General features: G+C 39.7%; 1 protein-coding gene across 1 annotated transcript in view; it reads left to right on the top strand.

Moving 5' to 3' along the window:
• Positions 1-27,223, top strand: part of myripb (myosin VIIA and Rab interacting protein b) — a 126,994-nt gene that overhangs the window by 56,728 nt on the left and 43,043 nt on the right. The window contains exon 3 of the mRNA XM_062985753.1: positions 21,982-22,115. Within this exon, the coding sequence (XP_062841823.1) occupies positions 21,982-22,115 (134 nt within the window). The remainder of the gene's footprint in view (positions 1-21,981; positions 22,116-27,223) is intronic.

Here is a 27,223-nt window from a genome sequence, read left to right as displayed (position 1 = left end):
ACCAGCAATCTTCTGATTAATAGTCCAGTACCTTAACTGCCAGGCTGCAACTGCCTCTGATATAGTAAGGCATTTATTAAGTTTTTTTTAAACAATGTTTACAAAATTGTAATTGTCTACATGTCTGATAACTAGTCAAAGGGTTCTTACTGGTCAAGCAGGGTGAATCACAGAATACTTACTGAAGCTATAAAGCTCTCCAAAAATGGATTTTCATTTTGCCTTTGTATAAAAGACACAATCTCTCACATTATCCAGATGAGCTTCTTGTTTATCTGCAAATTTTTGCTTGTTGAGCGCCCAGGTGGCATATTCCGCTAGCACACCAACGGCAAGATTCTGAACTTCTCGGTTTGAAACTCGGCGTTGCCACCAGTAGGCTGGGCACCATCTAGCGGGCATAATTGGCAGTGCCTGCAGCAGACACGTTTCTGCTAGGGCAGGATGACCAGACCAGGCGCCTGTGCAGAATGCATGGGTGAAGGATCCCCCAGCAGCGGAATGGGAGAAAAGGCATAAATAAAATTGTTGTGCAATTAACAGTCCACATACAAAGATGAGACAAAATATTAGGATCCCCCATCCCAAATATGATGTCAAGATTGCTTTGACCCTCAGAACCATGGACTCAGTTTCAGTACATTGCAAATTGGAAATGCCCATAAAGTCAAAAGTGCTTTTGTGAGCATGAACAAATGTTATATAAAGCCCATCATCACAAGTGTTGTATTTTTCTTTAATACAATAAGCCTGTTTGGTTCTGGAGAAACATGATCCATATGGTCACCATTGTTCAGAATTGACATGATGGCACTAATGTATTAATGTACAGTATTAGGTTTTGTACTAATGTAAAAGGTTCAGAGAAATGAGGTGTAGCCACAAAAAAAATAGACCTTCCCCAAACTGTTTCCACAAAGCCAAAGCCACAAAGCGTATTTATATTTTTCTTTATTGAATATTGAAAATAACAGAAATGAATGTGACTAAGGCACATAAACTCGATAATTAAGAGTGTGTTCACATACTGTTGGCCATATGGTGTATCAGAGCCACGGCTACACATAGCTTTAAAATAACCATTAAAGAGAACATGAGGCAGTGATCTCTCGCCAAGACGGGAAGAAAATCCAAACAGTTTGTTTGGGTGTTTACTTGTAATGGATGATGCTCTAAACAGTCGAGCAAGCTGAAGTTGCCATGGGCTTAGAGACTGTGATGCAAAAAAGCCTCAGCCTTCATCATCTCAATCAACCATGTGATCAGCAGCAAGCTTAAATCAGGATTTAAGGTATTGGTTTTGGAGCTGGGGCTTTCATCTCTTGTAAAGGCCACCAAGTCCATGATGATGTAAAGCTTGCTTGACTGCGGACAGCAGATTTTAATCCATGGTATACAGGTTTTCATGGTCTTGGATTACATCTAACAATTTAAATACATTTCCTCTCAGCATAATGTGACTGTTTTGGTGTTTCAGACCTTGGTATAAGACCCTCTTAATAAGGGGAGAAAATCCTACACTATGTGAAGCCTGTCAGATACCCATTACCCCATTACCATGCAGCACATCCTAAATAAATTCCCAACATGTAACAAAGGAAAACAAAGATTGCATATGCCTAAAACAATAAAACATATCCTCAATCAGTATAATACAAAAACACAAACATGAGACAGATCCTAGTAAAATATAAAAAGCTGCTCATGCCGTGAATATCACAGCAATGTGTAAACACTGCATTAAACAGACAGACAGACAGACAGACATAGTATTTTGGCAGAAAATCTATTAACTCGAATCTCATCTTTACTACTAGTCGCCTGGGCACCATCTAGCGTGCACAATTGGCAGTGCCTACAGCAGACAAAACTGGTCACCGAGTCTGCTGTGTGGGAAAAGGCCGGACTTAGTAGCTGAGGTCTTCAAATGCTGTGTAAGGACTCTGGTTAGGAGACTGAGGTGCCGGTTCCAGAAGTGGATGAGCCTCATGGGCAAATCCACCGAAGCATGGCCGGGGGTTGAAGGGGTGTATGCGTGTATGCGTCGGAGGCGTGGAGCAGGCAAGTATACCTTCTCTAATGCAATCGGGATCCCCAGCAGCAGAAGATTAATCAGCTACGCTAAATCAGAAGGGAAAAAAGGGAGAGGTTTGAGTCCACTGTGTTTCTTAAGTCATATACAGGTGTGAAAACCAGACAACAGAGCTCACATGCCCAATTATGGGCTAAAATCCCCCCCATAACATCAGATTACTGCAGAAATCTGTTCATGATCAGATTATTAGTGCAAATGTAAATACACCTAACGACGAACACATGCAGGCATGTCAGGTGGTTTTGTACACACCTCAGTAGCCAGGCTGGCTCAGGCACTGCGGCTCATTATACACATACACACATCTGGACCTAAAGAATAGATGTAATATCTGCAGACACTCTTAGCTGTATATATCCAGTCCCTGTGATTCTAAAGCACAGATGACACATTTCTACTGGGTTTTCATTCACACTGCTGTGTATTTATTACCACTGTGGCCTGAAGGGCTTCTGCACATGGAGAAGCGAGAGACTCTGGCATGCAGTAAAGGACAAGAAGAGAGGTAAAAGGGATGAAGAGTATAAGGTAGAACTCAATGTAGAGAAAGCAAAAAGCAAGTATGAAAATGCCCCTCCTAATTATTGGGTACAGGAGTATTTCCCACCAATCACTAACAGGTACTCTAAATTAATGGTACAGCACTAACCAATTGTGCCTGCTAGAGGGCGTCCAGCCGACCGGTAGCAGAGCCGAGATTCGAACTCAGGAGCTCAGAATCTCTACATTGGTGTACTAGCGGAGTATCCCACTGCGTCACCTGGGCGCCCTATGGTATCAGTGTTGTTTGGGAAAGGCTGTTTACAGTTCCAGCATGACCGTACCCTTGTGTACGTTGTAAACTCCATAAAATACATGGTTTGATAGGTTTGTGTGTGGAGCAACTCCAATGGCCTTTGAATAGCCTTAACTTCAACTCCACTGTAAATTGGATTGTCAATTACTACCCAGGCCTTCTTGTTAACATTAATTCCTGACTTTATGAATGCTCTTTTGTCTGCAAATTTTGATTGGCTTCCCTTAATTTTAGAATGGGTTGCACACAGGTCATGGTCAAATGTCCACATACGTTTGACCATACAGTCTATGTGCTTAACTATGTGACATAACAGTAACAAAAATAGAATTTCATGGTCAATCATATTGCAATATGCTCTGAAAATAAGATATATATGACACTTTCGCACCACTAAGCATTTTCCTTGGACCATTAGGTATGAATGTGTGTGCGCTCTCGCATAGTTTAGCTTCCCCTGGAGTATTCACAAGCACCTACACACAGAGTAATGTGTATGATAAAATAAATAAATATATAACTGACTGTTGTTGCATATCATAATGAATTTCATCAAGCCATGATGATGATGATTCCTGCCATCTGTGAGTGCCTGCTCCCACAGAGGCAATACTCGTTGTATGCCTACTAAACTGATTACTTCACTGTGCCTTGGAATTAGGCATCTTAACCTAACAATAATTTGTGTACTCTAACATTTGGGCATCATGTGCATTTATAAGGTGAAACATTATGAGCATACCTACAAAATGTGAACAGCAATGCCTAATTTGGAACGTTATAAAAGGTTGCATTCAAAGGGTTTTGATAGCTCATGGCTTTGAGATGGAATGTCCAACAAGCTCGTGATTAGTGTATTTGGCTCATCTTGGACTGGGAAAAAAAAACAGATGCTAATCAAGCCATAGACAGAAAGGCTAAGCAAAACTTGAATTTTCAAGTCAAAAGACATTAATTTTCCCCAAAGGAACTATAATTCTGCAATATGTGAGACTTGTATAGAGCTATTGTGACAAAGTACCTTATTAGGGACACTTGTCAGGCATGTATATTAACTGATTCTTTTATATTACCTAAAAAATGTGAACAGCAATGCTTGTTTTGGAACATTTTTGCGCGTCATGATCGCGGATAGATTAAATGTTGGGCTGAGAAGTTACTGATAGTAGATGTGTCAAATGCAGCAGATATGAACAGGTGTAAAGACCTTAGTGAGTTTCATAAAGGTCAATAATGTATTCCAAGAAGTACTCAATGGCAGCCATGGTTTGTACCTACAACAGTTTTCCAAGAAGGAACGAGCCACAAACTGCAGACACAGTGTTTGATGGCCAAGACTTAGTGATGCTGGGGCACAACAAAGACTATGGAGTCTTGTACGGACCAACAGAAGAGCTACTGTATCAGACCCTTTGACTAATCAAAGTGACCTTACTAATCCCATTGTAACTGGAAATTGGAGCAATGGTAAAAGACATTCTGATCCAACAAATCCCATTTTCTGTAGAATGATCTCCTCTCAAAGTCCTGGAATGAAAGGACCTGCTGGTAACATACTGGTTTGCTACTTCAGATGAATGCCCACGGTTTTGCAATTAGATGTCCAAAAAAGCTCAGTCCACTCACAATATAGTGCTGCTCGCGGCCTGCTTATGATTTGTTCAGTTGATTTGTTACCTACGTTAACCCACGTGTGTGTGTGTGTGTCTGTGTGTGTGTTCATGATTCATACCTTGCTGAATAGACACATGACTTAGAGAAACTGGCTTTTGGAATGTGTCGGCTGAGAGACCCATCTGACAAGATAATGTATGACTGTGTACATCGGGGTGTGTGTGTGGGCATGTGTGTGTATACATTTTGCTCTCACTGTACAGACAGATGGATACATTGTGTTGCATGGGTGCGCATGCCAGTGTGGAGTTGATTACCCACACACCACCTTATTCAGAGTGGTAAAGCCAGCTGTGTGTATTGTTGTATGTCAGCAGTGTGCCATACTTATAAAAACTGAGTTAAACCACTACTTTCTGAAAATAAATGTCCACACCTTTTTCGTTTCATCTCTTTTTTGAACTCTCGAGGCAGCACGGTGGTTCGGTGGGTAGAACTGTCACCAAACAGCAAGAAGGTCCTGGGTTCGATTCCCAGGTGGAGTGGTCTGGGTCCTTTCTGTGCGGACTTTGCATGTTCTTGCCATGTCTGCGTGGGTTTCCTTCTGGCGCTCTGGTTTCCTCCCACAGTCCAAAGACATGCAAGTGAGGTGAACTGGAGATACAAAATTGTCCATCACCTGTCCTGTCATGTATGTAACAGAAGTGTGTTAAACATGACATTAAAATCCTAATAAATAAATAAAATACATTTTTAAACTTTCTATTAACATTTTTTTTTTAATCCATGACACTTGATTGCTTGGGCACATTTCCTGTGCCATCATTAGGAGGACTCGACCATTCCTCTTCAAGTAACTCACTTAGTGCTTGTTCAGTTCTTCATTATCTTGAGACTTCACTGCAGCAGCTGGCAACATTGCTGGTCTTGTTGCACAAGCCATTAGGTATTTGTAAAGGATCCAGAATCTGGCAGTCTGATTTACGTTTAATCATACTTATGATTGGTGCATAGACATTTGTGCTATGTCAACTTATTTCAAAAATGAGACATTTCAATCTTGCATCATTAAACCACACAGGAACCCCATGCACTTTTAGATTCTGACCATGAATTAGAAATATAGGATTGAGATTCAAAAGCCTGAGATTCTCTAGGGCCAGAGTTTAAATCCCCTACATAATTATTAAGTTTCAATTTCAAGTGTTTCAGCCATCCCTATTGCCGGTAGGTGTATAAAATCACTTATAGAATATGAATTGTACAGTATGTTCCATCTTAGTGGAAATGGTGTGGTGCTTGCAATTCACTCAATTTTCCAGCATGGAGGTACCCCTGTGCTCATTGCAAGGTCCAAATATATGGACAATGTATGATGATATTAACATTTACATTTTCAGCATTTAGCAGATGCCTTTATCCAAAGTGACTTACATTACAGTTACAGTATACAGTCTGAGCAATTGAGGGTTAAGGGCCTTGCTCAAGGGCCCAACAGCAGCAACCTGGCAGTGGTGTGGCTTGAACCAGCGACCCTCTGATCACTGGTCCAGTAGCTTAACCACTAGGCTACAGCTGGTATAAAGGATTTGTACATTGACATTTTCTGCATTTAGCAGACACTTTAGCAACTTAGCGACTGGCATTGGTTTGGTTTAAACCAGCAGCCTTCTGGTCACTAGTCCAGTACTAGTTCAGTATCTTAGTGGCCTGAACACACCCCCTTACTTTACCTCCACTTAACACGTTTGGAATAATTTGGAAAGTCGATTGCAAGCCAGGCCTTCTTATTCAACCTTAGTGTCTGACCTTGCAAACGCTCTTTAGACTAATTAGACCACAAATTCTCAAGAACACATTAAAAATACTGGGGTTATGGGCCGCTCAGGTGGCGCAGCGGTAAAAACACACGCTGGAACAAGAGCTGGGATCTTGAAAACATCGTATTGAATCTGAGCTCTGCCTGCCGGCTAGGCTGAGCAGCCACATGAACAACGATTGGCCTGTTGTTCAGATATGGGTGGGACTAAGCCGGATGGGGTCTCTCTCTCTCATGACTGGTGCAATTACTCTGCTGGCTGATTGATGGTGCCTGCACAGAGATGAGAAAGTGTGCTGTCAGGGTGTGTCTCTCCGTACACAACGCTGAGCTGCACTGCACTCGTCAAAGTGTAGGTGATAAGATGCATACGACATGCTGCCCACGTGTCGGAGGGGGCGTGGGTTAGCTTTGTTCTCCTCAATCAGAGCAGGGATCAGCATTGGTGGAGAGGAAGCATGATGCAATCGGACAATTGGACGCACTAAAAAGGGAGAAAAAAGGGGAGAAAATGCATTTGAAAAATATATATATGTTGGGGTTATAGTGATGGGGTTCCATTCATTTGAAAGTTCTTCCACTAAATAAGTCTAAATGATTGCCCATGGCTTTGAGATGGAATCTCAACAAGCTCATGGTTGGTGTAATTGGCTCATCATGAAGTGGGGAAAACAGATGCTAATCAAGCCATAGACTGAAAAGCTAAGCAAAACTTGAATATTCAAGTGAAAAGACATTAATTTTCCCCAAATGAACTATAATTCTGCAATATGTCAGACTTGTATAAAACTATTGTGACAAAGTACCTAATTAGGGACACTTGTCAGGCATGTATATTAATTGATTCTTTTTTGTTAGCCATTTGTTGCTCTGTATGCTTTGTCACTTCTACGTACCCCATTCATCTTTTGAAGGGACTCTATAGGACACTGTTGGAACAGCAAGAAATCTTAAAGAAACCTTGGTGCTCAGATCTTCTACCCTAGTCTGAGAGAAAAGAACTTATCACACACAAAAAGTTAGAGTAAGCTTCTTTTTTATTGTGGGATTGATTGAGCTTATATAGATGATGTGTACGTGAGAATGTGAGCCTATATCTATGTTTAGTGGAAATCAAATGCTAGAACACAAAGAAAATTATTTATGAGCATTGCCCAGGACCAGTGTAATGGTTATGGGTGTTGGGGTTGTTAACATTAAGAGGGGGAATAAAACCTGTTGAAACAGGTGCTGTGGTTAGCTATTACTGAAATGAGCACTTCTGTTGCAACACTGGGGCCAGAGAAGAAGGACAAGTCACCAAAAGTTTATGGACACCTTGATATTTTACCTAACAGACTCATACTGACCTATTTATATTTGGCTGGTGGACCAGTCTCAGCACTGCAATGACACTAACTTGACTTAGGAAATGCCTTAGGATTGTGTGGTGTTCTAGTATGAGTATTAGCTGCATCGGTAGGGGTTTTAAATACTGTTTAAACATACCCTGTCAGCACTACCTGTAGGGGTAGAGTTAAAGACTAGAACTGTTGTCTTTTCTTCTATCATTATGCAGTCTCTGATCCCTGGACACTGTTGGCTCTCAAACCACTCAGCTGCACCATATAATATCATACTGGTTCAACACAAACTACCATGTCATTAACATGTTAGTGTTAGTCCACCACCCAATCAGTCAGTATCAACCATCTAGTCAGTGGGGATCCTGTGGTGGTCCCTTATAATTGACAAATGGTATACAGGGGTGACATTGCAGTCCAGAATTGTATACCCACAAAGTACAATTGATTAATGCAATGCCTGGTGAGTGCATTATTATTAGCACCGCTACAGGTTGGACTTCCTTTATTAATACTGTTAAAGCTTGTCTGTTTTGGTTTCTCTTACATAATGTTAACTGTGTATTTACTCGAAACGATCAGCATTTTTTCCTACATCACAGAATGCTGAGTTGTAAATATTAAGCATCATTAAAACATGATTGAGAATCAGGGTGGCACAGAATGGACTAGATTTGGTGGATCAGGTGGTTTAAGACTGGATTATACACATACCCCAACACAGGATTATCTATTAAGATAATCTTTTAAGACCAGCCTAGTCTCAAGGTTTTAAGATGCCTTTTGTGATCACTGTTAAGACCAACCAGCCATAAAATCCTCTAGGCATCATTTCTACCATGTTGTTTTTTTTTTTTGCCTGCCCAGACTGCCTGTACTAACCTTATTAACTTGTTTGTCCCGTTTTTGTTTGTTTTCATCCACAGTATTGTTCTACCTTGGTCAAACATCTTTTCAGATTCATTTTTCATTCTTGAAGGTACGGGATTTGACCTAGCACTTTAGTAGCAAGGGTTGACCCATCATGTTACACATTATAAGTGGTGCTTAATCTGTAAATCCCATAATTATTGGTCAGTCCATTATTTCACATTTGAAATCAGGGCTTTAAAGTTTGCCAGACTAGTTGCTTGGACAAAATAATGTATGACTGTGTACATCAGGGTGTGTGTGTGCGTTGTTTGGACAGTTCTGCACTATATGACTTCTTTATTGGACACTTCGGTTTTAGGGTTACTGATTTGAAAAGAACAGCGTAACAATGACAAGAAAATTACTGTTGAAATAATTAGGGTTTTTTTCTTGTCTTATTTGCATTCAACATCACCAGACCATCTGAATAGACTGGACTTTTCATTACTGTAGATCACTGGTTTATTGAAAAGCTAAAATTGGAAGGGGCTTCAATTGGTGCTACACTGTTGGAGGCATGTAATATATTGTAGAATAAATAAATACACAAAATCCCAATATCCAACAATATATTACCATCAGGAACAACAATAATGAGAAAGGTCCAGCCCATTATGTATTAATATTCAGCTCTCTTTAAAAATAATAGCTGCAGTTATCTGAGTTTAACAATATGCTATCAATAATTATGAGTCAGTTGCTACTAAAATAATTAATAGTTTGGGCACCCACTGTTTGGCATTTTTAAATTATTTTAGTGGCCTTATGTTACGTAATAAAGTGCTGATTGTTCATGATTTGAAATTAATGAGCAATTAATCAATACAATGCACTAGCGCATTTGTGTTTTAATAATTCAGTCAAATCCAATTTTGCACAAAATTGACTGGCACATTTTTAGATACATCAGTTCCATGATTCCCAATATGTTTCACATTAGTTGATTTTTTTGTAGACCTCTTAGCACTGTGCAAACCTAACAAACATAAACCCAATAATTAGGAGGGGTATCCTAGTCATTCTGGCCATATAGTCTATGTTAATGTATAGCATGCCTACAGCACTGAGGTAATTTGCTGCACTGCAGTTGCATTAAGTGTCACACATGAGAGAGCCATGTTTTCCCCTGAAATGCTGATAAGCTGGTGGGTGATTTTTCTCAGTCAGGCCTTGTAGAAGAGTTGAAGCTAAATCTCTGCACTGTTACAGCTGTAGGGCTGAAGTTAATGGATGCAGAGCAGGATAGGAGGCTTTAATAAATATTAACATGCCTCTGATTAACTAAGGGTCCACGCAATAAAATGTACTTGGAGAGAATTTCTTAAATTAGTGTGGGTGTGCCAAAAGTATCTGGACACCTGACTGTAAGGTTATGAACATGATGTTACAATAACATGGGAGTTAATACTCACTACTAAACTTGATGTAGGAGATTTTTTTAGGTATACATAGCGCCAACAATGGGCACGTGAGCATCGGCGTGGTCTTATGAATCACGTTTTCTTTTACATCACGTGGATGGCCGGGTGCGTGTGCTTTGCTTACCTATGTTGCACATGGCACCTGGATGCACTATGGGAAGAAGGCAAGCCGGCGGAGGCAATGTGATGCTTTGGGCAATGTTCTGCTGGGAAACCTTGGGTCCTGCCATCCATGTGGATGTTACTTTGACACGTACCACCTACCTAAGCCTTGATGCAGACCATGTACACCCTTTCATGGAAATGGTATTTCCTGATGGCTGTGGCCTCTTTTAGCAGGATAATGCGCCACAAAGCAAAAATGGTTCAGGAATGGTTTGAGGAGCACAACAACGAGTTTGAGGTGTTGCCTTGGCCTCCAAATTCCCCAGATTTCAATCCAATCGAGCATCTGTGGGATGTGCTGAACAAACAAGTCCGATCCATGGAGGCCGCACCTCACAACTTACAGGAGTTAAAGTATCTGCTGCTAACATCTTGGTGCCAGATACCACAGCACACCTTCAGGGGGGTAGTGGAGTCCATGCCTCGACGGGTCAGGGCTGTTTTGGTAGCAAATGAGGGATCAACACAATATTAGAAAGGTGGTCATAATGTTATGTCTGATCAGTATATATATATATATATATGGCACACTGGCATCACATCGACCTTCTCCTTTCTCTGTCCTTCCTCTCTTCCTCTCTCACTTCTCTGATTGCTCTCTGAAATGAGCCGGAGTCAGATTTTGACAGCTCAGCAGTTTGATGTCCACTAGGGAATCCCCGTAAATTACTTTGAAGTCTGTAAAAATATAAGAGGAAAGCCAGCAGGTGAGGAGTTATGGATACACAAAGAGAAGTGCAATGAAATGTTACATAAATGACAAATCTCTCTGCTGTTTGTCTTGATGCAGCATCTGTTTTCCCACCATGTTCTCAAGGTTATGCAGAAAAGGTCATGCAGTTACACACTCACATGCAAATTAAAATTCCTGTTGAAAATGTATGATCCATCATTAAGAGGAGGATCAAACAGCGGTGCCTGTGGACTGTTAAGCAGCTGAAATGGGCAAAAACTTCATTTGTAAAACTGCAACAATTAGTGTTCTCATTTCCCAAACCATTAGAAAGTGTAATTAATGAGTAAGGTAATATAACAGTGGTAAACATGCCATCAAATTCTACATTTGCTTGTATTTACAATATTTATTTAGCTTGCTCAAAGGAAACATTAGAAATACTTTTTTTTAAACTTGTGTCAATTAAATAAAGCATCAAGATCATTTCCAAATCACACAAAATGTCCCAACTTTTCTGGAGGTGGGGTTTGTATTAAGAAGGTGTTAAGGAATATGGCTAGGGTTGGCCCCCCATGTACAGCTTCAAAGCTTTCTGTAATGCTTTTTAATACCATCCTGGTTGGCCTAAGTTGTTGAAGTATTCTTCAAGGGGAAAATACTAAACCTGCTTATTTTACAAATTCTGAAGGTAGAGATCAATACAGTCTGTGATCCAGAAGTTTTCATCAAGAATCAGTGGTAAATTAAATCTGGTAATTGAGCAGACCATAGATGTGTGGAATCTTTAGCTTCTCGTAAGCATAAAATAATCTTAATGTAGGTAGCATCATGAAATAAGTTAACTCATGTAATCTAATTACCTTTTTTTTGTTGCTTAGAGGTCAAAATTCTGTGTGGCACTGAATTATGCATTACATACAAGTTATGCATTATTAGTAGGGCTGGCTCGAGACCACTTTTTATGTCCGATACCGATACTGCAAATTGAGTATCTGCTGATACCGATACCAATCCGATACCGTCATTTCTCCTCTTAAACAAATAAGCAGTAATAATACACGTCTCAGAGCACCATGGTTAAACTAGCTATCTAAAAAACAATGCTCAGACTGTGAAACAAATATTCTAAAGGAATAAATACAGAACCTACAACATCACACTTATGCAAAACTGCTGTTTTTATTTTAACTTTTACACTCAGAACATTTAGCAGCATTTTTGGCTTGTTTAACAGCACCGTATAAACATTTAAAATACGTGACGCATCTCGCTTTACGGCGTGTCTACAATTGGAAGATGTGGATGTCAATCAAAGGCGATGGACCAGTTAGAATTGACGCAGAGTTGAGATTATCCGTTAAAGTTCTGTCACGTTTTTAGATTATAAAACCCTGCTGGATTTTGAAGAGGACATCTGTGGCTAAACGGGAAACGGTGTCGTTTTTGTTTTTTTTCATAACACTAATGGATTAATCATTGAGATCTTCAAGCCGGGACAAGATCAAAGTTTTCTTTATCTCAGGTGAGAGATTTATCATTTATAAAGTGATTTTTATTGTGTTTAAACAGTGTGTTTAGATGTGGCAGTAGTAGATGATTTTTATTGTGTTTAAACAGTGTTTTTAGTTGTGGCAGAAGTAGAAGATTTTTTTAAATGCTAAAAGTTTAAGTAGATCAGTGTTCTAATTTCTGAATGGCTGTTGCAGATGAGTTGTAGATCAGTGGCACATGTTAATGATGTCATCAAGATGCACCTTGTTAAGGCAGTTGCCGAGTGAGCTGGCAATAAACGGCACTTTGTTGGAATGGATCTTCGTGTGTTATTTGCTTAACACACTAACAATGGCCTTATTTACATTAAGTGTTACTTACATTAAGCAACAGTATAGAATCAGATTACACATTATTTTTCCTTCTGATATACGAGTGATTTGGGCCAGTATCGGACCGATACCGAGTATCAGCCCTAATTATAAGTTATACTGTACATCTTTGGCTTTTAATACAAATGTTTTTTTAATGCTATGAATTCTAGCTTAGTAAAGCTTAGTAAAATAATGTGTTTGGGTTTCTTTTTAGACTGGGTCATATAGGTGCTCATTTTTTGTACGTTGTACTTATTGGTAGACGTCTTGATGCAGTTTGCCCATGTGTGAAATCTACAAAATAGTTAATCATTTTCTAGTTTTTGTGGCTGATGCTTTTGCCATTCGAACACCCAACATTTGGCCCTTTAAAAACTCTTTTAGTTGCCTCACGTTGCTTGGAAATGTGATAGTACTACATGTTAGTGCTCTTTAAACCGTGAAAACCATACAGCATAGACTTTCAAGTAGTGTTCCTTTTTCATCTGATGTTTTTATATGTACAGTATATAGGAATTGAAGTGGATAGGAAGTGCTTGTAATTTCACGCTTGGCATTACTGCACTCCAAACCCTGGAGGGCATCTCAAAAGCCCGATTGTGAATTTAAATTGTGAATTCTTTTGAAGACACAATAACAATAAAAAGATAGAACAGACTTGCATCTATAATGTTCTATAAAACATATTAACATGGTATAGAAGGAAAGTTCATTTTTATAAGTAATCTATCAACCCTGGCATTCAGAAGCAAGTCTTTATTGTTCAAAACGTCTCTCCTTAGAGAACTAAAAGGTCACATATTTTGCTGTTAGTCATTTAGATTGGACATTCAGAAAGGAGAAAGCTGTAGTGATTGCCTTTATTGCAGTTTAATGACATCGACGGGTCCTTGGTAGCACATTTTCAGCTCTTTGCCTCTAATCAGTAAAGCCACCTGCTTCTAATTAGGAGTATTTATCACTAGTCTAAAAGTGCTATTGTACACTGAGGACCTAAAAGCTTGTGCTTGTAAAATCGTTTAAACGTGGAAACAACCACAAACGTGCAAGTTGTAAATTTCTGAAGCTATGTGTAGAAGATACTATTGACTCGTCATACTTTTTTGGTAAGGGAGGATAGTGATAATCTCATGGGTAGAGCTTTAAGCTGTCAGTCTTAAGATTGTGAGTTTGAATCCTGGCTCTATTATGCAGCCACTGTTGGGCTTTTGAGGAGAGCCTTTAATTCTGTCTGCTCTGGGGAAGGAGGGTGTACGATGGCTGACCCTGTGCTCTGACCCCAGCTTCCAGACGAGCTGGGATATGCAGAAAAAGACTTTCATTGTACTGTACTTGTGTATATGTATATGTGACAAATAAATCCATTCTATTCTGTTCTCAAAAAGCCTGTGATTTCACTGTCTTTCGGTAAATCTAAGATGAGCTTTGGTTCAGAGATCTCTATTTCTGCATAGAATTGTTGTATGGCTTTTTCTTTGTGTAATAGACTTTCCTGTTGCATTTTTATGACGGTGACAGTGGGTTTTCGAAGCACTCACAGTAGTAGTATGATCTTTCATACAGTGCTGTCTGAATGCTCAAAGATCACAAATATTGGAGTTTACAGCCTTGCCATACAAAGTTATGCATGGTAGGTAATGGTTAAGTTCTTTTGTCCATGAGATATACACTGATCAGCCATAACATTAAAACCACCTCCTTGTTTCTACACACACTATCCATTTTATCAGCTCCACCATATAGGAGCACTTTGTAGTTCTACAATTACTGACTGTAGTCCATCTGTTTCTCTGCATGCTTTGTTAGCCCCCTTTCATGCTGTTCTGCAATGGTCAGGACCCCCACAGGACCACTACAGAGCAGGTATTATTTGGGTGGTGGATCACTTTCAGCACTGCAGTAACACTGACATGGTGGTGGTGTGTTAGTGTGTGTTGTGCTGGTATGAGAGGATAAGACACAGCAATGCTGATGGAGTTTTTAAACACCTCACTGTCACTGCTGGACTGAGAATAGTCCACCAACCAAAAACATCCAGCCAACAGCGCCCCGTGGGCATCATCCTGTAACCACTGATGAAGGTCTAGAAGATGACCAACTGAAACAGCAGCAATAGATGAGCGATCGTCTCTGACTTTACATCTACAAGGTGGACCAACTAAGTAGAAGTGTCTAATAGAGTGGACAGTGAGTGGACACTATTTAAAAACTCCAGCAGTGCTGCTGTGTCTGATCCACTCATACCAGCAAAACACACACTAACACACCACCACCATGTCAGTGTCACTGCAGTGTTGAGAATGATCCACCACCCAAATAACACCTGCTCTGTGGTGGTCCTGTGGGGGTCCTGACCACTGAAGAACAGGGTGAAGTAGAGAAACAGATGGACTACAGTCCAAAGTAGTCCTGTAAAAAAATTGTAAAAAAAAAAAAGTGGTAAGTGGATCTGATAAAATGGAAAGTGAGTGTAGAAACAAGGGTTTAATGTTATGGCTGATCAGTGTATAATACTTTATGAATATGGACCTGTTAAGGAGCATCCATTTGCAGATAAAATCTCCTACAGTGTGATAACTCTGTTCAGGTCATTTCTGATCAATTTGTGGATGTTATCCTCCCTTAATCACTCAGTATTGAGCCCAAACTCTAGACATCAATAATGCAAATTGGTACATATCTGCTTTTCAATGTCAAGCAAAAGTTTAGACCAACATTTAGAGACGGGGACCTTTTAGAGTCATGACATTACTAAAAAAAAGTGTGTAATCAATCACTTGAAGGTTGTGTAGTTTCTTATTGAAATATTGATTAAATCATGGCTGTCCAGAGTGCAGGTTATCTGCTCATTCTTGTAGGCTTGAGAAGGTTACAGAGAGAAAGAAGATTTATGATGGGAAAAAAGAGTTTGTGAATCATGTCAGAAACAAAATATTAAAAGATTGATAGCCGCTCAGGTGGCGCAGCTGTAAAATACGTTGGCACATCATAGCAGGTCTGGTTCCAATGGAAACACTGATCTCAAGACAGTAATACCCTGGACAGAGCGCCAATCCATCGCAGGGCTTCAGCCATTCCTCGCAGCCCTCGCCCCCAGACATGATCAATCATGCCTGTGTTGACAGGTGGTTGGTCAATAACAGAGCTGAAATTCGAACCCAAATGGGCTAGCGTAATAGACCTCTGCACCACCCGAATGCCCCAAGACAGTTTTTTTACATTTAAATTGACTCGTACTCGTACTGATATTACCAGTTGTTTTTCCTGAGAGGAGTACTGGGTGTGAGTTTTGTGTATAGGCCAGCACTTTTAGAAAACAGGACACACTTAGTAAGAATAGCATATTTTGAATCAAGACCTTGTTACAACAAAAGATGCCACAGTGAAACCTCACACTGTTCTCTCAGGTATACTGTAGAATGTAAGAATGAGTGTATTTTTTTTATTATATTATTTTATATATTATTTTATTATATTATATTTTATTATATAAGCTTGTTAATTTGGTGTAAAGTAAGTTTTGATGCCCCAAACACACACACACACACACACACTGAATACTCGTGGGATGAATTGAAACTTTTGATTGTAAGCTAGGCCTTTTCATCCAACAACCCTTTCATCTTCAGTTGTCTTAATACTTTTGCCTTTACTGTGTAATTTAGCGAGCAGAATCAGGACTGGTGTAATAACGGATATATTTTTTTTAGATTAACTGTGATCTACTGTATGTGTGCGTTTGCCCGACTACTAATTGGTCCCATTATTAATTTGATTTAGGGTCAAAGAGAAGTCATTTATTTAAAAGCATTGGAGTGAGATGTGTGGAGGTGTGTGGCATCTGTTTTACAGTGTACGTTTAGCACAGCTTTGTCAGTCCTAGCTTTACACAGAAGTGTTTTTATAAATTACCTTCCGAGCGGATTTTAATCAACGCTGCTGCAATCATTTATTCAGATGTAATTAACCACCTGGCTTTATGGTCGGCTTGATACAGCACTGTGTTAGAAGTCTGAAACTGTGTGTAGTAGTTACCAAACTGGGTGGATGAGACTTTTCAGATTTAAAGGTTTTGTGCAGAGCGGGTAAATCCTTAAATCCAGGAAAGTTGGGACAGTTTGTAATTTATAAATATAAAAAAGAGTAACTTCTTGATCCACCTTTACCTGTATTAAAATTAATGTGTACAATAACAATGTTTGGTCATTTACCTCATTCATTCACTTATTAACCACATTGTTTATGCTAAAACAGACTTGTTTTGAAATTGATGCCTGCGGGACAGACCAATTTACAATTTAGAACGTTTATAAATGTTCAGGTATGCTACAGGTAACCCTTTTGTGCAAAGCCAGGACTGACAAAGCTGTGCTGACATAATGGTGGCAGTTGTAGCCTAGCAACTAAGGCACTGGACTAGTAATCAGAATGTTGCCAGTTCAAGCCCCACTGCCAGGTTGCCACTTTTGGGTCCTTGAGCAAAGCCCTTAACCCTTGATTGCTTAGATTGTATACTGTCACAGATTCTGAATATCCCACAAAGTAACTATCATCAGCCTCTGGACAGAAATAACCACAAAAGCTGTTGTTAGGCATTCTTTCTTATATTTTATAAATGTTTAAAATGAGTAAAGGTTCATTTAGTGATGAACAAGGAAAGGATGACGTATGGCGGAACTTTAAACTAATCAATGTGTTTATAAAAATGTATTACATATAAAACTCCACTGTAAATGGTGCATGTCTCATACAGCTGAAATTTATCACCTATCGATCCACATACCCAGCCTCACATCAGACGCTATAAATAGAACCTACGAGTGCCCTCCAGAGTGGTCTTCCCTTTAACCTTCTGAAGGATTCTTTATCTCCCTGCTTTTTCATTTGTCATAGAAAATTGCTTTGTCCAACCGTTATGCCAATCTTTCTATATTTTTAATTAGCTTTTGACTCAGCTATTGTACATTTTTGCTGTTATCTACAGCTTCTCTGGTTAACGCATTACTAACCACTGTCATATATACACATACAGATGTACAGTACAATGAAATTCTTTCTTTGCATATCCCAGCTTGTTTGGAAACTGGGGTCAGAGTGCAGGGTCAGCCATCGTACGGCACCTCTGGAGCAGACAGGTTTATGGCCTTTGCTCAAGGACCCAACAGCGGCTGCATAGCAGAGCCTGGATTTGAACCACCAATCTTCCGGTTGATAGCCCAAAGATCTACACACTAGGCTACCACTGTCTACATAATAACTAATATTTTATAAAACATAGTCCATTGTAAACATTTATCAAAACTGTCAGTCTCTCATTTTAATTGTAATAATTTTGTTAAATATTAGCTGTGAGTGACATCAGAACACCTGATGGATAGATCGGAATTAGGAATATGTGTATATCAGTACATCCATTTTTCGTTATTCACAGTAATTAAAATGTCTTTTTATAGATGTTTTAACTAGCATTGTAAGCATTTTAGCTATTTTTAGCAGACTACAGTATGCAAGCTTCATCTCGGGTTGTATTAGTACAAATGACAAAAGAAACTAGAATTAACAGAATGTCTGGTAATTACACACTAATTAAAATTCATTACTTTGCCATTATTATGAAGACACCACTTCTAACTACTGTATTTGGCTATTTAACCCACACCTATTACATACAGATTAAGTGTCAAACACACTGGCAGTAGGATCAGTAATCAAAAGCTCAGGTGATTTTATTGACAGGCACCTTCGATAAAACAAGTTGGTATATTAAATTTCTGCCCTCTTAGCATTGCCCCAGTCAAGTGTAAGTGCCGATATTGTCAAGTGTAGAGGTCTAAGAGCAACAGGTCATGCAAAATTGGACCACTGTGTGCTGAAACACGTTATTAAGTACCAATCAAGTCCAAGAAATACTTTATTCCACTAGTTTAATCTAAACAGCTATTTGTTGTATATAAATATATACATACAGAACATATATAGACAGAGGTATGTGGATACCTCTCCTATTGTTGAGCTTAAGTGTTTCAGCCACAACATTGCTAACATCTCTGTGGCAGACACAGTAGAATCAGTAATGAAAGCTCAGGGAATTTCACTGAACGGCACCTTTGATTAGATTAGCATTGCCCCGGTCGAGTGTAAGGGCCTAAGGGCAAAATCCACTTAGGCTGGCAAGGAACAGGCAATGCAAAATTGGACCACTATGTGCTAAAACACATTTTTAGTTGTAACACTTGGTATTAAGTACATTCATATAGGGCAGATCAGAAAACCACAGCAGCTGCAGGTTTTTATACCAATTAAGACCAAGCTATACTTGATTCCACTAGTTTAATCAAAACTGCTATTTTGTTGTATATAAATATATACATACTGAACATATATAGCCAGAAGTATGTGGATACCCTTCCTATTGCTAAATAAATCCTAAAATGTATGCTTGATGTATTTGCCACCATTTGTGCATTTCCATACATGGATACTTATTGTAAACCTTTGCTTTACAGATGGACAGTCAGAGTTAAGGCTTAGCTGTTGGTAGGGCCTAATTCTGTCCAGCTTTGAGTCACAAGCACAGCTTTGTCCTTTTTGTTATGTCTCTTTCAAAGCTCTTAATAAAAGTGCTTTTGGAAGCATTTTTCCTCCCCTGTATATTTTCTACTTTACTTTGGCCACCTCTGCTGAATGTCTCTCAGTAGATAAGCTAATAAATCATGCAGTAATGAGAGAGAAGGGGTGAGAGAGGAGCCGGAGACCTTCAGCAAATGCATGAAAATTTTTTACAACTGTTCCTGATGTAATACAAAATGAAATAACAGGTAGAGTTTGTGGGTATTGAAATAAGTAGCTGTAAAAGTTATAAAATTATATTATTGTCCTAATAAAGGACTATATAAAGTTTTGACTGGCAAAATAATATAACATAACAATACGATCATACGTGGAACCCTCTTAAGGAACTTGTTGAACTTCTTATGGTTCCAAAACCATAGGCAGTAATTTGGAGTTGGCCCCTTTTGCGGCTATAACAGTGTCTCCTCTATAAACAGTTTGCACAAGTTCTTTTAGTGGATCTGTGGAATGTTGTGCTTAATTGGTTAAAAGAGCATTTCTAAGGTCAGGATTGATGTTGGACAAGAAGGTCTGGCTCACAACTGATGTTGCATTTCCAACTAATTCCATATGTGTCTAATAGGGTTGAGTTCAGAGCTTTGTGGATTGCCAGTGGAGTAACTGTCCAATGACTATTGAGTTTAAGTCTCAGTGGTGCCGTTAGCTTGGCGGGGCACTTAACAGACAAAATTGACTATGTCTGAGGGAGGGGAGGCCGGATCATAAAAGGAGCCTAGTCCTTTGTACATAATGAGGTTTTTTATGTTCTGTGGCCCTTCCAGCAGAAATGCATTTGCTCTCTGCATCTTTTCAGACCAGAGGTGGAGCCTTATCTTATTATACAGAGAACCACACTACTGCCTTCATATGAATGGCCAGCCAGCAGAGGTCCTATTAGCAGTACGGGTGGCACGGTGGCTCGGTGGGTAGCACTATCGCCTCACAGCAGAAAGATCCTGGGTTCGATTCCCTGATGGAGTGGTCTGGGTTCGATTCCCTGATGGAGTGGTCTGGGTTCTTTCAGTGTGGAATTTTCATGTTCTCCCTATGTCTGCGTGGGTTTCCTCTGGGAGCTTCGGCTTCCTCCTACAGTCCAAAGACATGCAAGTGAGATAAATTGAAGATACAAAATTGTCCATGACTGTTTGGAGGGAAAAAACTTGAACTGATGAATCTTGTGTAACCAATAACTACCTATTATGTCATGAATGTACAACATGTAAAACATGATGTTAAAGCTTTAATAAGGAGAAACCCTGTCAACCTCCTTCCTTCAGGCACAACTAATAGTGTCTGTTAGACACCCGGTTAGGTTGATTGCACAAGCTTAAGATATCAGCAGTGGTGGACTAATAGATTAGGCCATTGTGGGAGTATGGTGTATGGAACTCTAGTGGTTTGAACAGGACCTTGACCTTGACCCAATAAACACCCATGAGATTAATCAATATGGTGATTGCGAGCCAGGTCTTGTCTTATAACGTACCTGAAATTCCCACAGCAATTTTATAATAATGCCCAAGGTTTCAGAGCAGGATGTCTAACCAGCTCATAGTTGGGTCCATATAGTTTTGGCTATAAAGTGTACTTATACACTATGATTGCTCCACAGGCCACTTATGCATGCTTTCATGACTTAGCTGGTGGTGTGATGCCTTTCATGTAAGGGATTCAGAAAATATAGATTCCTTGACAGAGGTTTTGTTGGAAATTACCTTTGGCAGTTGTTCGAGGAATAATTTGCTTTTTTAAAACAAGCAGCTTTTAGTCTGTCTGTCCCCATTTCTTCTTTTTATATACAGTCCTGACACATCTGTCTCTTTTTTCTGGCTCTTTCTTGCTCTCTCTCTCTTTTAGTGACAATTTTCAACCATGCACTTACCCGCTGACAGCAAATTGTGTCTTACATAACCCACAGAGTAGGGAAAAAAGCTTTTTAGATTCAGTACCAAGACACCACAATCGCACATCATACATTGTTAGTTATTTTGAAAGGTAAACTAGCTTTTCATCTCGTAAAGAACACTTATTATCAATATTTACATAATAAATATTTGTACACATTTACACATTGTGAAACAATAATCAGAAAACTACAATTTGATATTATTTGTTAAGCAATAGAATTTTGACGCTTGGCTATTAAGCTAGCCCAGGGTTTGACCCATTAATGCTATTTGTCTGGTCAAGCACTTTAGGGAAAAGGATAATCTAGGGCTGATGGAACACCTTTATTGGTCATACACCAATCAGCCATAACATTAAAGCCACCTTTTTGTTTCTACACACACTGTCCATTTTATTAGCTCCACTTACCATATAGGAGCACTTTAAAGTTCTACAATTACTGACTGTAGTCCATCTGTTTTTCTGCATGCTTTGTTAGCCCCCTTTCATGCTGTTCTTCAATGGTCAGGACTCCCCCAGTACCACTACAGAGCAGGTATTATTTAGGTGGTGGATCATTCTCAGCACTGCAGTGACATTGACATGGTGGTGGTGTGTTAGTGTGTGTTGTGCTGGTATGAGTGGATAAGACACAGCAGCGCTGATGGAGTTTTTAAACACCGGTACAACAGGAACACAAGCTCTATAGGTGTCCAAACCTGGTTTAAAGCATACTTGTTAAATCAATTTTTTACCTTTTTTTGTTGTGTGTACAGGCTCCTGAGGGCACGATCGCTGGAGTGGTACTATAATATCGTGAAGACTCGCTTCAAAAGGTTTGGCAGTGCTAAAGTGCTTAGAACCCTCTACCGGAAGCACAGAATTGAGAAAGGAGCGACAGATTTACCAGGTATTTATACACATGATGTAAATACATGGAAACACTTTTACTTACACAAGGTTACATGTCTTTTAAATCTGGTTTTAAATTTGTCCAATACATCTATAATATCACTCCTTAGAATATTATAATTAGTATGCAGCAACATATCAGGTTTAGTTGTTGATGTGAATGAATTAGGACATTTTGATACTCACTACACGTGTCTGTTGAAGATCACATCCAAAACCAATGGCATTATTATAAAATGTAAAACTACACTAGTGGTAAAGCGCTACACAAAATTTTAGTACATGACTGCTTGGATTCACTTAGACTTTTCAAGAGCGTAAGTGACTTTGGGTACAGATGTTGGGTACTAAAGCTTGGCTTATTGTAATTCATACCAAAGGTGTTTAGAGAGAGGATTCCAGGGCTGTTTAAATGCTTAATACGTTTCTTTATTATTAAACTCAAGCCGTTTCTTAACTCTGAACTTACCTTTTGCACCGGGTATTGTCATGCTGAAAAATAGTAAGGCTATATGTTGCTCTGTTGTCACAAATAAAAACACACACACATTCTCTAGGATGTCCATTAAGCATTTTTCATTTTTGGCATTTTTCATTCTTGTGTCTCACTGTTTGAGAATCTAATAGTGGCTTTACTCTGATTTACTAAATGTGTGGTACTTAGCATGGTGATTAAAGACCTGTGTATCTGCTCAACCATGAAAACAAACCTAACAATTGAATTGTTATCGAATGGTTATACTTTACTGCTGATACTGTTGTTGTTCCTGTTGTTGTTTTCTTTATAGTACCAGTGAAAAAAGTTACCAAGACAGCTCTCTAGCATTGTGACAAATTGAGTAGGTACAAGGGTGGCATCCATTAACAGTGCCATGTTGAAAATCAATAAACTCATTAGTATGACACATTGTATTGTCAATATATGTGATTGCAAGACAATATGTTTGATTATGTGCTCTGTAATGGGTCGTTTTATGTCATACTGGGAGGCTCCAAGACAAAATAGAAAAGTCCTTTTTTAAATATACATGAAATATACAAACATATATGCATACATATTTGGGGTAAAACGTTTACATCGACTCAAAGGATATGTACATCATAGCAATCCTGGGTTTTAAACGTTTTCTGCCACTGTTCATTTTTTCTGAAAAAATAATTGTGCCACATCTGGTATGCCGCTGCTAACGCCAAGGACAAGAGCAGACTGCCACGGATCATTTGCTCTGGTGAAAGGGCGACTGGCTGCAACCTACAGTCCCTCCTACACCTGCGTGCCATCAGGACACTGAGGCGTGCAAGTAAGATCATGACCGACCCCTCCAGGGTATGTCCCACACCCTGGACATAATTTTTTCAAAACACCCACTGACAGGTGGCTAAGGATCATTCTAGGTAGTAATAAACTACTTTTCTGTCGTATATTAATTTCAGTTCCAGTATCAATCAAGTCAAATTCCTCGTATTTAAAAATTTACTTGACAAACTTACTTGACAAATAAAACAATTCTGGGTGCTCAGGTGGCGCAGTGGTAAAACACGCTAGCACACCAGAGCTGACATTTCGAACTCGTCGGTTAGACTGGGCGCCTACATGACTGTTGGTCATACAGGGTGGGAGCCGGATAGGAACCTCATAACTGAGGCAGTTACGACCTCTGCTGGCTGATTGATGGCGTCTGCACAGAGACGATAACATGTTGATCAGGGTGTGGCTCTCGGTACACAAAGCTGATCTGCATATGAACTCGCCTCACGCAGGTGAAAAGATGCTGTCGGCTACTCCGCATGTGTCAGAGGGGGCATGTGTCAGTCTTGCTCTCCTCAATCAGGGCGGGGATCGGCATCAGTAGAGAGGAAGCATAATGCAGTTGGGTAATTGGATGCGCCAAATTCGGGAGAAAATGCATAAACAAAAAATATATATATAAAAAAAAAAACAGTTCTGATTCTGACATACTTTTTGTCCAGATAAAAGGAAATTGTTTATTGTGGGTTCCTGTAAATATACTGGGTGAAAAATATACATACGAAAACACCTTTTCAGCAATTATTTGGGGGTGTGAACATTTTTCATAATAAAATAAGAATATAACTTTATTGCATAGCCTCCTATTTATCCTAAGAATTCCTATAGGAGTTGTGCAAATACTAACACTAACAACAATGCTTATATGGCTTTCCCCCTCTCTCTCTGGGAGAAAATAGGATTGGCCAGTGCAGGCTGTGATCTCAGTTTAGCAGTTTATACGGTATGGCGTGACTCACTGAGCCCTCCCACTCCGTGTATGAGCATGTCATATATGCAATGAATGAATGATTGAAGTGCTCCTTCCAGCTCTGAGGGAATGACCATGAGTTACAGTATGTCCTCATTTACTTTCTGGTCCTCACTCTCGTTGGTGTGCTGTATGGATGGCGGGGTGCTTGTGAAAGCTGAGGAATGAAATCTTGCTTATAGTGTAGCTTGTGTTTGCTTGGCAAAAATCATCCTCTGATTGTTAGGGATTAGTTTCAGCTGGCAGAAGGGTATTTATAGCCACAACACTAGAGCTGTTTTGCATGACAACACCTGGGTTTCTGGGTTATCATGTAGCAGGCTAACCGCTACCTGAGCTAATCCTAAAGAATTGTAGCACTGAATTATCGTGTTAAGAACTTCACATTTTTATGGCACTAGTATGTCCTCCGTAGACAATGATGTGGAAAAACAAGTCAAGTGTGGGTGTATTGTTGCTTTGATACATATCAAGTGACCTTTTAGTTCCCGTATAACAAATTTCGTTTCAGAATTTGTCCTCTGGGCCATTTTAGACTGGTTTGCTGGTTGAATTTTAGCCAGCTTGATTCCCTCGCTCTGCTTTACTGAGGCAATGAAATAGCATTACTTTAGATAGAGTGAAAGCTGTAGTTTAGCACTTAGTTTTTCGACCGGATAAGCACAGCAGGGGAACAAACTATAGACTGTAAACCTCCCCCATCAGATACCAAACAACTAATATCTGCCCACATTAAAAAATTGTGGCAAATAGAATGGAACACACAAAGCAAAAATGATCTTTATGACATATGTCCAGACATTTTCCCCCAAGTAAAATCATAGCCAGAGAAACTTATTATAACACACACGCGGGTAACACACACATACACCAATCAGCCATAACAATAAAACCACCTCCTTGTTTCTACACTCACTGTCCATTTTATCAGCTCCACTTACCATATAGAAGCACTTTGTAGTTCTACAATTACTGACTGTAGTTCATCTGTTTCTCTACATAACTTTGTAGCCTGCTTTCACCCTGTTCTTCAATGGTCAGGACCACTACAGAGTAGGTATTATTTGAGTGGTGGATCATTCTCAGCACTGCAGTGATACTGACATGGTGGTGGTGTGTTAGTGTGTTGTGCTAGTATGAGTGGATCAAACACAGCAGTGCTGCTGGAGTTTTTAAATACCGTGTCCACTCACTGTCCACTCTATTGGACACTCCTACCTAGTTGGTCCACCTTGTAGATGTAAAGTCAGAGACGATCGCTCATCTATTGCTGCTGTTTGAGTTGGTCATCTTCTAGACCTTCATCAGTGGTCACAGGACGCTGGCCACGGGGCGCTGTTGGCTGGTTATATTTTTGGTTGGTGGACTATTCTCAGTCCAGCAGTGACAGTGAGGTAAAAACTCCATCAGCATCGCTGTGTTTTATCCACTCATACCAGCACAACACACACTAACACACCACCACCATGTCAGTGTCACTGCAGTGCTGAGAATGATCCACCATCTAAATAATACCTGCTCTGTAGTGGTCCTGTGGGGGTCCTGATCATTGAAGAACAGGGTGAAAACAGATGGACTACAGTCAACAAATTCTAGAACTACAAAGTGCATCTATATGGTAAGTGGAGCTGATAAAATGGACAGGTGAGTGTAGAAACAAGGAGGTGGTCATAATGGTATGCCTGATTGGTGTATCTTATAAGAGGGAAAGCTCCTTCATTCTGTGATCATATGCATACACTAACTGAATGTTATAAATACTTAAATCCATAGCAATTCCTTAGAGTCCATAGAGACTATGAGTAAAAGCTGTAATCAAACCAAAATGAAAACACTGGACAAGGACTTTAAACTTTTCCTGCCGTAAATATAACCACTGTGTAAGCATGGTATAAAACATCTAAATTACTAACCAGATAATCCTGGGCAGGCTCATGATGGATAGGGCACCAGTACATCAAGGATCAACACATTGGCATTAATTCACCCCAGGCCAATAACTAAACACACTGTGCTGCCATTTTTAACAGTCAGTTTAACACAATTTACAAACGATATGACAACGAGCTCAAATTGTTTGAACAATTGCTAAGTTTAATAATAGTCACCACCTTACAACCCTGAGATAAACATTACAGTTGAAACACATGTCCATGGTAGGTTAGCATCCGAGTATCATACCATCTGGTGCAAAGGCAAAACAAAAATATGATCTGCAGCTTTCAGAGTTTCCTTTTGTTACACTTACAGGTTTCATCTGACTGGCACATGCTGGGAGCTCATTCCATTCCCTCTCTCTCTCTTTCACTGTTTCTCTTTCTCTCATTCACACTCTCTCTCCCCTTACACCGATGCCATTCTGCAGTTCTCCTGTGTCAGCCTGTAGTGCTTTCTCAGCTCAGTTGCTTAAATCTCTTTCTAAAGCACCAGATCAGGAGTGAAACAGAGAGAAACAGAGTCGAGCATCTGCCTGCCGTTCTTCAAACTGAAAAGCCAGACACAGTATGTTGGGTTTTTATCCAAGCCACTGCATACAAATATGGAAAAATGTGGACCTAGTAATCTCCTATTTTACATTTGCTGGGTGAAAGGGGGTGGGACAACCAGTCTGGTTTGTGGCAAATTCTGCAAACAAAAATGATGAGTTGTGTTTACCAAAGTTACATCACATTTTGTATTAATTAGGCTTCTTTATTATTTGGGAACTGTGACCTCGAGTGGCGTAATGGCAAGAGCCATGCTGCCTGGAAGTTTGAATCCCAGACTGGGCTCACAAATACAGACATACGCACTCTTAAGGTCAGTCCCAGACCCAGATAAATAAAAG

This window comes from Trichomycterus rosablanca, chromosome 23 (genome assembly GCF_030014385.1).
Source record: "Trichomycterus rosablanca isolate fTriRos1 chromosome 23, fTriRos1.hap1, whole genome shotgun sequence".
In the NCBI taxonomy this organism is placed as follows: domain Eukaryota; kingdom Metazoa; phylum Chordata; class Actinopteri; order Siluriformes; family Trichomycteridae; genus Trichomycterus; species Trichomycterus rosablanca.
This window is presented reverse-complemented; position numbering and strand designations above follow the sequence as displayed.